Consider the following 14240-nt stretch of genomic DNA (forward strand, 5'->3'; position numbering starts at 1 on the left):
ATGACTGTTCAGCTTATTATTGTTATCATTACAACCAATGTTTAAGTTATTGTGATTATAACCTTCACTGTTCAGGTTATTGTTTACAACTATCGTTCAGGTTATTGTTTACAACTATTGTTCAGGTTATTGTTTACAACTATTGTTCAGGTTATTGTTGTTATATAACCATCGCTGTTCAGGTTTTTAGTCTAATCTGAATTATCATGACAATTTTAAAGTATCTCAGTTCTATTTGTGGATCCTTTGTTTGGTGAACGTTTTACACCTGTCAGATAAATATATTTATTAGTAAAATTTTCTATTTCTATCTGATATAAGATGTTGAGCTCATTTCTTTTGCCTTCTGAAATAGCAAATCACTTCTTATTTAGAATCACTTCAGAATTTTATCAAAATTATTGCTGATTTCACACCCCTGTTTTCACCTTGCCTCCAGCTGAATGTCATTGCTATCTTAATTACCACTGTAAACGATTTCCTACAAGATTGAAAAGTCAAAACTTCTCTCAGAAATCATTTCACTTTATGTGGCAGAAGCGGGAAAAATTTGTTTCTGTATCTATATCATACTGTGCATTTAAATCAGTTATATTACTCAGCTCAATCCACCATCTTTCTTATGGAAGCATGAATTTTGCGGTAGACGTTGTGTATGAATACAGTCTTTTTCTGAGGGATTTACTTTTTGCAAATGGTTGTCCTGGTGAGGGACACCTGACAGCAAGAGTTGTAACATCAGAAATGAGTTCTTGCTTTGAATGTGATTCGAACCTGTGGCATCAAACTAATGTCACTAGTTGACCTTGTAAGAGTTTCCTAATATAGTGAATGGTTGGATACTTTCATTTCATATTCAATGACCAATCAGATCTCTGGAAATATGTTAACATGGATTATCGTAATGAATTTTTTTGGCTACTGACAATCTTGCCATAGGTTATCCAACTCTTCATATATAAAGTCAATTTTATGACTCACGTGAATTAGGTATAGACATTAAACGAAACGAAGGGAAAAATCTGTATGTAAATAAAGTGTAATATGGATATTGATGCACTTGAATGCTTTTGAAGCTACAATACAGGTGCATTTATATTTCACTTAGTAGCTATTAAAGTGATAATATACTCGTTATGTCAATATTGCGTCTGCTTCACAAATTCAATAGACTATAAACATGCACTTTGACCTTCTCAAACACAACTCAAATTTTTTGGTTAATTTTCTGGTGTAAGGTTTCTGTATCAAGGTTAAAGAAATAGCCCCAAAATTTGTTTGAATTTTAATCAGGCAAAAAAAGCTGCATAAAAACTTAAAATTTACATTCTTAAATCCATTCATTCAACAACGTACGACCAATTAACAAGGACACCAAAATCAGACTGAAACATTAATAAACTGAAATAGTCAGATTACTGAAATCAAGAGATTTTATTTCAGTTTCAGCACTAGATGCTGAGTTGACAAACTTAGTTTTTCAAACACATAAGATTTTTTTGCTCCTATAATGGCTGCATGCTACCGTAAGTGCTAGGTAAGAATTGTTCACCCATAGCATGAGTTGGATAGAATTGTATCTACAGGTTGCAAAAAAGCCCCCTGAAAGACCAATAGTATGTCAAGATTTATGATGACACTTTTTGTAATTCTCAGACAATAGTTAAAGTATATTCTTGTTGAAGCACTGTGTAGACAGGGTTCCTTTCAGTGCAAACCAATCTTAAGAATTATTACAAAGAGTTATAAATGTTTTTGACAAGGTAATGGCAATAAGCCTATCAAATAATAGATTGAGACTAGAGATTAGAGATAGACACACTGTGAAATATACAAATGAGCACATTTAGTCAGTGATATATGTTTTGACGCTTTAGATAAGCATTTCAACATACTTCCTACATTATAGCTTACAACAATTTCTGATAAAAAACATCATGTTTATCAACTTTTATCCTACTTATTGTCTCTGTTCATTATGATATGAAAAATAGAGTGGCAGTATACCTGTTAAAAATAAATTTCTTTAGTTTGATTGTTCATGTCAAATATAATTATTATGAAAAATATATGACTGAAGTATTTTTGAGGAACTTTTTTTGAAAATTATAAAATATATAATATGAATCAGCATTTTCAGTTTTTGATCAGCATAATTGTCAATATCCAAATTATAAATATGTTTACTTTAACTTTTGCAAACCAACTGGAAATTCAGCTATATGATTTTCTAAAGATAAATTTAGGCAAAAAAGATATAATAGTACTTAAAGAATTTCTTGTAAGATAATATAAATCTGTTCAAGATGTTGGATGTTGGTCCAAGGAAGTTAGTAATGTCTTGTTATATTAGTTGACAATTTGGTTACCAAGAGATTTTAGAAAGAAATGTATGTTGGAAATCTGGAAGGGAAAGAAAAGAACATCATTCAGGATAGGTTCTAAGGATCTTGTCCACTAGGTTCTCCTTGTCTGGGCTTCTTGGCATAGATCTTTACCAGATTGTCTGTACCCACTATAGCTGTATGTAATTGTTTTTGAATAGAAACATGAGAGTTTGAAATGATATGTTTAATTGTGTCTTTCCAGAGCTACAGTTATCGATTCTTTAAAATGGTATAAAGATGATGGAGAGTTGACCTATGAACTATGTGAGGAGAGTAAGTATGGTAGGCTATTATTTTCGTTAGTTTGTAGTTATGGTGGATGTGCATGAAAATAAATATGCTATGAATAATTACAGATGTTTTCTTTTGCTAAGATCAGAAAAAAAAAGAACTACTCTGTACTCTTGGAATCTCAGAAAAAGTTTCTGCCAGAGTTCTTGATTGCCGCCTTCATAGTTTTGGCCATTTCATGCCGAAATGAAAGAAAAGCAACAACAAGCAATTTCTCTTGACTAAATTTGGTTTTTATTTGTAGAGAGTCAACAAGATGATGCCCAGACAGCTAATGTTGATGATAAAGATGAAGTACCCAATCAAGATGATGACAATGAATGTTGTGCTTGTGGTCATGCTAATTATAATATAGTCTTTCAAGGCGTCTGGTCAAGACAAACTCATCCAAAAGGCTTTCCTCCCAAGAAATGTAAGTTGTAAAAATGACATTATTATCCTTAGGCACACAGATATAGCACTATTTCAATCATTGAGCTTCCTTGTGCTTAGCAATCGATAAAGCAGACTGATTTTTTTTATCATGGGTATAATTTCCTTCCTGCGCAATGAAAAACGGTTTGGACACCATCCAATCTATTTCATTATACCTTTAATACTGCAGTCTAAAGCTTATGTTTTGTGACAAATTTTGTTTGTAGTTCAGGAGAAATCCAAATTTTATCTAAAAAAGTACCTTCATATAAGCCTATATGATATGAGGGTACCAGCAGAACTATGGTCTGATAAAGTTTGTCATTATTGACAAGTGGTTCATTTTCATCATCAGTAATGCAGAATTTTCATTCTTTCATCTGGTAAAGTAAGCAAGTATTTAACCACCAAATGATCAATATATTGGATTTTGTTTTTTCAGTTAACCCGCTAATTCATTGGTCTAATGTAGTAGGAGCAACTCATTCTAGTGATTTTGAGATCTGGAAATATGGAGGCATGGCATCACCTGCTGTTAAAGAAGTGTGTGAATTTGGTATTTGGAGAACTTTAGAAAAATACATGAAAGAACAGGTTAGTGATTTAGTCACTTGGTACCAGCATGCCCTGGGTTTGCCATTTGTGCACTACATGGTTGAACAAGTAATATGATGCATGAGAGTAATCGTTAAAGTGATACTACGTCTTAGAATGAACATAAAATTTAAGTTCTCAAAATGGTCAATATATTCATCAGTTAGCTTAGCTGGTGTCATAAAGTTACAATAGAATCCCTGTAAAATCTGGAAAATTGGAAAATTCTTAAAAATAAGAAATTATTGATATTAATCGTTTTTCAATAGTTAATTACATATTTATGGATAATTACTAAGTTTTTTGGATTTATCAGATTATATAAGGATCCTGTTATGTTATTTATAACACCAGGTATATCTACTGGCTCTCATTCACCAAGTTTAAAATTCTTAAAGTTTATATTAATTCTAAGACGTAGTATCACTTTAATATCCCCTCACCCCAAAAATATTTCCATAAAAAATTCTCACTATAAAGCCCCATTCAAGACATAACTGGGGAATTCAGTCAAATCAACAATATATGGAAATGTCACAAGATCACGTTTTTTTTCATGTTCTTTATGGACAGATTCTCAAATCATTAAGAAAATCATTAATGTTTATCACTGTCTAGGTTGAAACAATTAAACTTTTTATCAACCTGTTAAAGACATCATCATAAAATTATCATAAAAACTGACTTCAGAAATGAAGTTAAACAAATTTTAACAGTATGATGACCCTTGGGTACTAAAGGTTGAAAATTCAAATAATGAGAAGGTCAGCAAGGTGAGGTGGGGACAAATTTCATATCTTCAAACATTCTTCAAACTTGGATACATTATTGACAACATGGTCCAAACTCAACTGTCAAAACTCACACCTTATTGTACATACATAATTGAACTGCCTTATCACATGTTTTATTTAAACAAGTACGCCAGGCAATATTTAGATACATTTCTAAAGTGTGACTTGTCCAGTTGGTAGTTGGTTGTTAGTATGTTAATTATTCGGCAAGGAGGAGGGAAAGACATATACTTCAATATTGACTTCAGCCCTCCAAATCAAGTGTTCACTACTCTTCATTAACGCTTTTCACATGTTTCGAGTAAAGTGTTCATTTTGTTGACAGATACTTGACTAAATATATGACCCATTCAATTTTATTAATTTTCCTAAAACATGAAAGACTTTTGTTTTCCGTGTGACGTCATAATACGAACTGTGAATGAAGTTTATTTCAGATTTTTTTTTAAACCTTCGTGATATAACAACCAATCAAATTTAAATGCACTAGTTGAAAATGCCAAAAATCCCATAAATTTCTGTCTAAGAGAAATGTTATTAGCTATAAACGGAATTTGATTTCTTAAACAATAACATCTGTGGTATAATTGATGTAAATTGAAGTTACATGAACCTATATTATGTAATTAAAGAATGCCAATATTGTTAAAATTTTAATGAAGGAGAAATCTGTCCACTCCTTAAAGCTTATTTAGGGCCTACTATTGTCTTCAAAATTCTCTTATGATTTTGAGAAGTTAAATCAGAAACTTTATTTCTCTTTTTTTCAAAGTTCCAGTGCCAAATATTTCAGTTCTTACATTTTGAAATCAACTGTTTCAATGATGGATTTATGTATGAAATCGTTTAAGTACAGAACTGAGTTTCAATTTTTTTCGTGTATCAGATGACATTATGTGAACAATATTTGCTGGATGGTGAAACAAGTAGAACTGCTGATCTGCCAGAAATATTGAGTTGACTGATGTAATCATTTCCCATAAAAGCGCAAGTGTTTAATTATAGGATATGTTGTTTAAATTAAATCATTGTATCATCCGGTACAGTAGTCTGGTAGCAGACGTTACTTTTCTATTAAAATACTCTCTAAACCATTTAACTGTTACTCTCTAACCCACATGCTGTAACTATCAGAACTCTTTAGTCAGACAAATCAGGAAGTACTATTTTGGTATGTGATGTAAAAAATACAAACAAGAATGGTCTTGAAACTTGAATGAATGAAACTGTGAAATATTTCTCAAAATGTGTTCAGCTTACATAGCAATTCAGAAACCATTAGCTTATCACTAAAACTAATTTCTTAAAACAGATATAAAAGGAAGATATCAAAAACCACCACCATGGATAATTTTCAACTTATTCAGCAACTCGAGTAATTTTTTGTGATGTATGCAATGTAATTTATGATCAAATAAGTTGCATTGGTTATCATAATAAGAGTAATATGATATCAAATAGTAATCTTTTAAAATTGAAGATAAATAAAATATACACCAGCAAAACAAAGCAATACATTGTTAAACAAAAAAATGAATGTAAGCGAGAAATTCATGCATGAAAGCTCTTTAGATTGATTTCAATTTGTGATATTCTTTGTTACTTTCTTCATCAAATTGTTTTTATGTGGCTTATATAATTTCATGCAGTGGTGGCGCCAGTATGGGTACAGGGTGAGCAATTGCCCCCCCCCCCCCCCCTTTAAAAAAGTGGTTTACACCCCCCCAATTGTACCCCCACTTTATTTTCAACATATCTAAATGTTTACTTTTTTTCTCTAAAATATGTGTCAGAATGCACAAAAACTTTTCTAAACTTTTCTTGAGTGAACCCTCTTCTATGAGAGGCCTGTGACTTTGACACCACCCCAGAGTAGCCAAACTTTAATTTCAGCCTCAGCAGTTGTCCCCCCCCATTGAGTCAGTCTGCTCCTTATTTGTTTTGACAAATAATTGCAATGAAAATTCAATATAACTGAGAATAATAGAACAGTGTTAATTGATGTTCAGAGTTTATTTTTCTAAGTAAAAAGTTTGACATCATACTAAATAGACATCAACAAACTGAACTGTTTGATTTTAGAATCATTCAATATCTAATTTATACAAAAACTGTTTTTAACTTCATCAAAATTCTGGAAATTCAATTAACCTTTTTTTCTTTTCTAATAAATTTTTATGACTTTTGGCCAAATTCTTTAATTGATGAAACAAAAGCAAGACTTGGTATTTAATTGTATAATTACCAGAAAAATGGCACCTGTTGCCAAATGGTAACTATTTTGGCAAATTGAAATGAAACATCAACAACCATTTCTTATGTTTTAATTCAGTCATCAACATTTCTTGATGAAAACAAACATTCGAAAGCTTGTTAGTAATTCTTTCAAATATATAATGCTTTTCGCCTGCATGTAAGATTCTTACACCTCTATTTGATTTTTAGTTGTTTCATAATACACAAAATTAATGAAAATTTAATGTTCTTCCCAAAAATGCAGTTGAATAGTTGGTTCTTGATGCTGATCTGGACTAAAGCCCACCCTTAAAATCATTGAAAAAATTAATATTTTGAATGTTGATCCCCTTATATTACAAAAGTTTTGATTTATTTTCAGGTATTGTGTTGGGCATAAAAGTTGTTTGTACTTTTTTACTTGTGATATTTTTGATAGACAAACCTATGTTTGACCTTTTTAAATTGTGTTTTGTATGTTTGGAGAGCTGAAATTTTGAATTGATTGTATTTCAGAGTAGAAAGATTCGTACAGTTGTGAAAACTAAGTCTCTATATGGTATAAGAAATGTTAAGAAATCAGCTCATGCCGTGTTTACAGTCAGTAAAAAACAACATCTACTATCATTATTAACTATGTTTGGTCCCAGTCCAGATTGGTGTGTTGGTAAGTTATCTCCCTTTCATTTCATCTTCTAAATCAAAACTAATTTTGAATAAGTCAACATTGATTATTGAATGCAAACGTGGTGTTGGGGAAAATAAACAAAGACCTACATCTTAATCTTGTGTTATATTTTTAGCCTGAAAGGAAAATAGTCTGTGCAAGATTTGAAGTTCAAAGTGCCAAATTAAGCAAACTATTTGATTAATTGGTGTTTGTAATGAATTATCATGTATTCTTAATCATATAAATATTAGCATTTTCATTTTCATAAATGAAAATAAGGGAACCCATCTTTAAGTCATTATGATTTGGAAACTTTTCATTCAAGGATTAAAATATTTGGTTTTTGTGAGTGCTTCGCTAGAAATGTGTCAGATCACTAAACTTGGCTATGATTATTTCGAAAACAAAATGGTTGCCAGGAAATCTTTTTGCTACAAATGAATCTAAATTTAGTGGTAATTTCAGACAGCTTAATTAGTCACTGTCTTGTAATGTAAGCTTAATCCTGGTGAAATCATTATTAGTTTTTATATTTTAATTACATTTACTCATGTCGGTGTCAAGGTCATTGAAATTTGTCAGATTGACCCTGGCCTCCCCGGAAGCAAGACAAAAAAATATAACATGAATTGCAGAATCACAGATATGAATTAATTTTATTTGCTGATTTTGCATAAATGCACGATAAAGGTTATTATTTCAAGTAATGATAAAATTGAAATTTTTTACCTATTTATTCATCTGATGACGACACATGTTGTGTTGAAACGTTATGTTTTTAATAATTTGATTAAAAAAGTGTGCTTATCCTATAATATTGTCTTATGTTTGTGATTTGCACTTTCCAATGATATTATATAGGTAATACTTGTAGATATTCTTGTATGCAGTAACACATTTAGGTTTGAATCTCCTGAGGAAAAATATGGAAAAAATTGTTCAAATGAACACAGGTTTTTTGACACCATCACCAAATTTTTTTATTATAGGTGTAAGTGCTTTAGACATCTGTAATAAAAACTGTACATGGGCTGATCATATGGAAATTGATTTATATCCATGGGATGCTGGTACTGATAGTGGTTCTTCATATATGGTAAGATTTCAAAATTTTGAAAATTCAATTGCACATTTATATTCTTCTTCTGCTGTTAGAACAAAAAAGATTTATTCAGAAAGTTTAACTTAGCATGGTTTTAAGGCTGTGTACTTTAAAGATCCTATAAAGATTAAAGTTTGAGAATTTCTGAATCAGAAAGCAAACCGGCTAATTGGAATGCTAAAAAGAACATTTAAACCCCTCGAAAAAGACATGTTCCTACCTATCTACAAGGCACTGATAAGACCAAGCCTGGAATATGCAACAACAATCTGGTATCCTCACTACTCAAAGGACATACAGAATATTGAGAATGTACAGCGCCGAGTAACAAAAAGTGTAAAAGGTTTCTCCAACGTGCCATATCCCGAAAGACTCCGAATCCTTGGCTTTCCAACCTTGGAATATCGTAGGAAGTGGTACGACTGTATCCAGGTCTTCTGATTCATGACCGAAATCGACACTCTCCTGAACCAGGAATTCCTCCCAAAGTCAACCTTCATGAAAACCAGAGGCCACAGTCGCAAGCTTGAAAAACGTAATTCCAGACTGGACACAAGAAAACACTTCTTCTCAATAAGAGTTGTGAACATTCTGAAATTCACTGCCTGAATATGTTGTTTCATCCAATACCTTAAACCAATTCAAATCGAACTGGAATAAAGCATGGAAGAACGATGCCATTAAATTCAATCCCTCTACAATGCTGTAAATTAGTTATTATTAAACCTACTTCTGCTAAATTTTCCACGTCATGCACACTAAACTATAATTCCGAGGCGATCTAGAAACTTTTAAATCACTGTTGAGAATTCGGCCCTTTAATTTTATTGATGAGCTTCTGAAGAATATCATTGTGCCAAAGTAAGTAAAGTACAGACTATAATGCTTTGATGTGGAATACAATATTCATTTGATTGTTTCAAATTTTTTTTCATTTCAGTCTGCCAACAAGGCTACAATTCCTAGAGAACCCATTAGTAGAATAACCAACAAACATCCCAGATCTCATGATTCCCCATTCTTTGGTCATCAACCTATCAAACCATTAGCTCGTCTGATCATCACTAAAGATAAAGAATGGTGTAGTGGTGATGATGGTACACCAAGTTCTGCAGAGTTATCTCCCTCTACTGACGAACTAGTCAGTGCCATGAAGAAGAAAATGATGATGAAAAAGAAATTAGGTAAGGATGTTCGGGACTTGCTGGTGTTGCAAAACTAAGTATTGACAAAATATTCAAGCTGTTGCAAAAAGGCTGTATTGTACACATACAAAGATATTGGAAACATAACAGAACAGTGGACAGTAGACTTGTCTGGGAAAATAGGTTCCTTACATGGTAATGCAGGCATACAAGTCAGGAAAAAATCTGGAGATTGGGTGAAAAGTCAGGAGATTTTTTCAAAGCGCGTAAATTTGTGAATTTTCTGCTCCAATTTGCTTTTCTTTATTTTTTTTTTTTCAAAATAAGCCTTAAGCTCTGTAAATTAATTATTTATCATAGGCCTATAGACATACATGACACAGGAAAAATTAACAAACCTATAATATAGGTTAGGCCTACCCAGGTAAAATAAAAACCCTTAATTTTGTTGTCATTCTTCAGTATTGAAGATTTAATACCGGTAAGCCTACATACATGTAATGCTAATACCAATATTGAAAAATCAATATGTTCTGAAAGCAATAGTAAATACCATATGTACTGACAATGTTACTTTTTCCAAAGGTGTAATTTTTCTAAAAAAAATCTCTAGTCTGATTATTACTTGTATAGTACGGAAAGGAAAAAAATTTTCCTGAAACACCCTCACGAACTATTGACCTGCCACTTTAATTTGACACTACATATATGGAAAGACTTCCAGCCGCGCATGATAATCTACCGATAATAAACACAGATTTCTGTAACGATGCCTACATTTTCATAGAATTGACAGTTATTATGATATAATGAAATTAAAGTAGAGCTACTGTAAAATTTATCGTAAAAGTAAAAGTAGAATCTACCAAATCTTGTTATAAAAACGATGTCACGTGGGCTTGAAATACACATTATCGGGTGAAAATAGATCAAATTACCATCTTAATTGGGGGATTAATTAATCAGGCAATGATAATATTATTACATGATGAGATTAACGCTCGTTACCGGCAATTAAGATACAAGTAGATATTTTGTTGATTTATGGTAGAGGATTTGGACATTGATCCCGCGAAAATTTGATCGGGAAAAAAACGAAAATCGGTAGAATTGGGTATCTCGTCGGTAGAGCAGTGGACATCATGCAATAGTGGTAGAAACCCGACAACATCGGTTGATTAGACATGTATGGACGCAGGTAGTCAATTCAAGCATGGTCAATGTCAATGTATGTTGTTTTTCTATGTTTACAATTTTATGCGTTGACAGAATTGGAAAAATGTTCAACAAGTCAATGGTCAGAATGGAATGACTGCTCCAATCCGTGTGGAGCTGGTATGAGGTTGAGACAGAGAATGTTAAAGAATCCAGCAGTCACTGAGTCTATGTGTAATACTGACCTGATGGAGAAAGAAACATGTATTGGAGACTGTTCAGACAGAGTCGGACAACGGAAAAAGATTTCTGACAATTTTGAATTCCGAGTGGACACAGACTACAATCCTAATGATATTTGTGCTGTTACTCCATGGTCAGATTGGTCACCATGTAGCGCCACCTGTGGACTGGGAATGAAAGAAAGATGGAGGATGTTTTTGAGTAAATCAGAGAAGACATTATCCTGTGGTTTTCATCTGATGGAGAAAGATTTATGTCGTGGTGAAATATTTGATTGTAGAAAAGCCTTGATGATGAAAGATTTCTCAGGTAAAGTTTTATTTGATAGTTGAATTTTGTGATGAAAACAAGAAACCCCATTCAACCTTATTTTGAATCAGCAGGCTTATAGGACCTATAGAGTAAAAAGCCTGATGAGCTTCTTTGATGAACCAAATTAAGTGATGACTATAATCAAGTCAAGTGTCTTATATCTGTATCACTTGATTTTGAAGCAGTTCCACTGATATCTTAACTTTTGAGAATCTTCATTTGCCTGTAAAGTAGAGTAAATTAATTGCAAGTCCAGTAGAACTAACGTGTTTTATGATGTCACTAGAGGGAGCTACCGTAAGCTACTATTGATATCTATGCAGTTCCCGTCTAGTGACGTCATAAAACGTGCTAGTTTTAATGGAATTGCAAGAACCACAGACGTCTGATTGAAAATTAGAATGGTGCAACTTGAAGCTATGCTATTGCATTTTAGCACTGTCATACAAAATGCATTATGGATATTGGATAATTGTGTGATGTGTTTCGTTTACAATTTTAGCTATCTGTACTGAGCCTGCAGAAGTTGGACCATGTCGTGGAGATTTTGAAAGATGGTACTACAATAAGACAGTTGAGAAATGTCAATCATTTAGATATGGTGGTTGCCGTGGTAATGATAATAGATTTGAATCAGAAGATGAATGTGTTCAACATTGTCAAACACATATGGGTAAGTTCTCATCTGGATTTTTTTTTTCTTCCTGGTGCCAAACATTACCAGCTTTAATAAACCTGCAAAACTGAAAATCTAATATTTTGATATGTAAAACCAGAATTTGTACTACATGTACATCTGGGTTATTGAAAAAGCTGATTTCTGCAAAATAATTTCCCTTCATTTACATGAATCAGATAAACAAAACTGAATTGAAATTACTTATTGCTGAAGTAGAAACTGGTATAAAATTAGGTGATTCTTGCTATACAATGAAACATTTATCTTTGTGATCAATCAATGATGGCTACAAAAACAAAAATTATATTTCATGGAAACACGTTAATAACAAACCAATTTCCAAAAGTATGGAAAATGGTAAGTGTACCGCTGACTGTGAACTTCTGGAATGACAAACCACCTGACATTCCAGACAGTCAGCGCCACAAAAGTCATCTGCAATAATGATTATTTGCTTTATTTTTGCTGTAGCTAATATGAAACGTAAACAACAAATGATGAGAAAACAACAAATGGAAGAACTACAAGAAAGTAATGATATGAGTATTAAAGAATTGATGCGTAAGAAACAGATGATGGAAGAAGCTTTACAACAAGCAGCAGACACAACAGCTACTGATAAAGCCATTAAAGCGCTTATGAGGAAAAAGCAAATGTTGGAACAAGCACTTGGTAAAGGTTCAGTAGATTCTGCTCAGATTGAGATTCAAATTGAAGATTTATTACGTAAAAAACAGATGATGGAAGATGCCATCAAGTATGGTCTGGAAGATGATACACAAACAATGTCAAAATCTGAAATGCGGAAGAAAAAGAAAATGATGCGTAAAAAGATGAAAATGGAGAAACGTAGATTAAGAAGACTGAGGGCCAGACCAAGTAAAAATGGTCCACAAACAGACTGTATGGTTACACCATGGTCAGACTGGGGAGATTGTTCCGTTACCTGTGGTCGTGGCTATATGATGAAAACTAGAATGATCAAACAAGAAAGTCAAAATGGTGGTCGAAAATGTCCAAAGAAATTAGTGAAGAAGAGGAAATGTAAATTAAGGAAATGCCGTAAGTAAAAATAAATCTGATGCCTTATGATTAAAAAGGTATAAATTTCACCTGAGAGACTCAAACCATGCCTGCTGTAAGTGTCAGTGGGAAATGAAAATTCAAATTTTTGTGTTTCAGCCATTGATTGTGAAATGGGAGAATGGAGTGAATGGTCAGAATGTTCTAATTCTTGTGGAGATAGCGCTGTACAGGTTCGAAAACGAAAAATAAAACAACGACCAAAGAGAGGTGGTCAGCCATGTTTACCTAAAAGGGAAAAGAGATTCTGCAGTTTATCAATGTGCCCAGATGCAGAAGTATGAATTTCATCTTTTTTCTATTTATTGTCATTTTCTCATTGTTGTTGGGTGGCTTTGAATTGGCAGATACAAGTAAAATTGAAATTATGAACTTTTACACTGTTCACTTAAAAAATAGTCTTGAATTAGTCTAAAACAGATTTTTTTTTTCATCTCAAAGTGGTTTTGATCTCCTATAAAATTACAATTTGTGACCTATGATACTGTGTCTGCCATATTGGTTTTTTGGTGTAGTTTGTGGGTGTTTTTTCTCTTCAAATACTTGGTGCAGTGTGCTTTTTGTGTATCTACTGACATTTTCAAAATGGCTGTCATCAGATTTCCGTGTCATCCAGTGGTTTAAATGTTGTAACTCTGGTTTTTTAAATTCTCTTTTTTTAAGGTGTAAATAATGGGTTGCTGTATTCTTCATAATATAACCAGTACGCAATGGGTGACTCCAATTTTCAAAAAATACAAATTTCAAAACTAACCCCACAGTGTGACTCAATCTTCTAGATCACACTCTATATTCAAAGTTCTAGGTGTTTTTTTGCATCCGAAGTATCTTTTAGACTAACAGGAATGATGTTATTGTTGGGAATTGCATGTGGATATATTAACATTTGTTCCGAAAAAAGAAAATATTATTTCATGTTTCATATCCTATTTTTCTTTATTTCATATTTTTATTTTTCTGTTTGTCTGCTCTCTTAATATTTGTTATATATTCAGTCCAATGTTACTTAATTGTGTGACAAAGATTTTGCTTAAAAATCATCAACAGGACAAAACAATTTGGTATCATTGGTCTATTTTGTTGACGAGGGGTGATCAGATCTTAGTAGTTTTAGGTCATATAGAACACAGCACAAT

General features: G+C 32.5%; 1 protein-coding gene across 1 annotated transcript; it reads left to right on the plus strand.

The window, feature by feature from the left end:
- Positions 1–2611: 2611 nt before the first annotated feature.
- On the plus strand, positions 2612–13091 carry LOTGIDRAFT_117765 (hypothetical protein; the record flags this gene model as incomplete). The annotated part of the gene is made up of 9 exons (XM_009056341.1): positions 2612–2660; positions 2968–3090; positions 3535–3686; positions 7232–7382; positions 8375–8481; positions 9428–9632; positions 10902–11339; positions 11845–11988; positions 12922–13091. Coding segments are annotated over 9 exons (1539 nt in total), but the record flags the coding sequence as incomplete, so codon positions are not given.
- Between the last annotated feature and the right edge of the window lie 1149 nt (positions 13092–14240).

The sequence above is a fragment of the Lottia gigantea genome, assembly GCF_000327385.1.
Source record: "Lottia gigantea unplaced genomic scaffold LOTGIsca_27, whole genome shotgun sequence".
Taxonomy (NCBI): domain Eukaryota; kingdom Metazoa; phylum Mollusca; class Gastropoda; family Lottiidae; genus Lottia; species Lottia gigantea.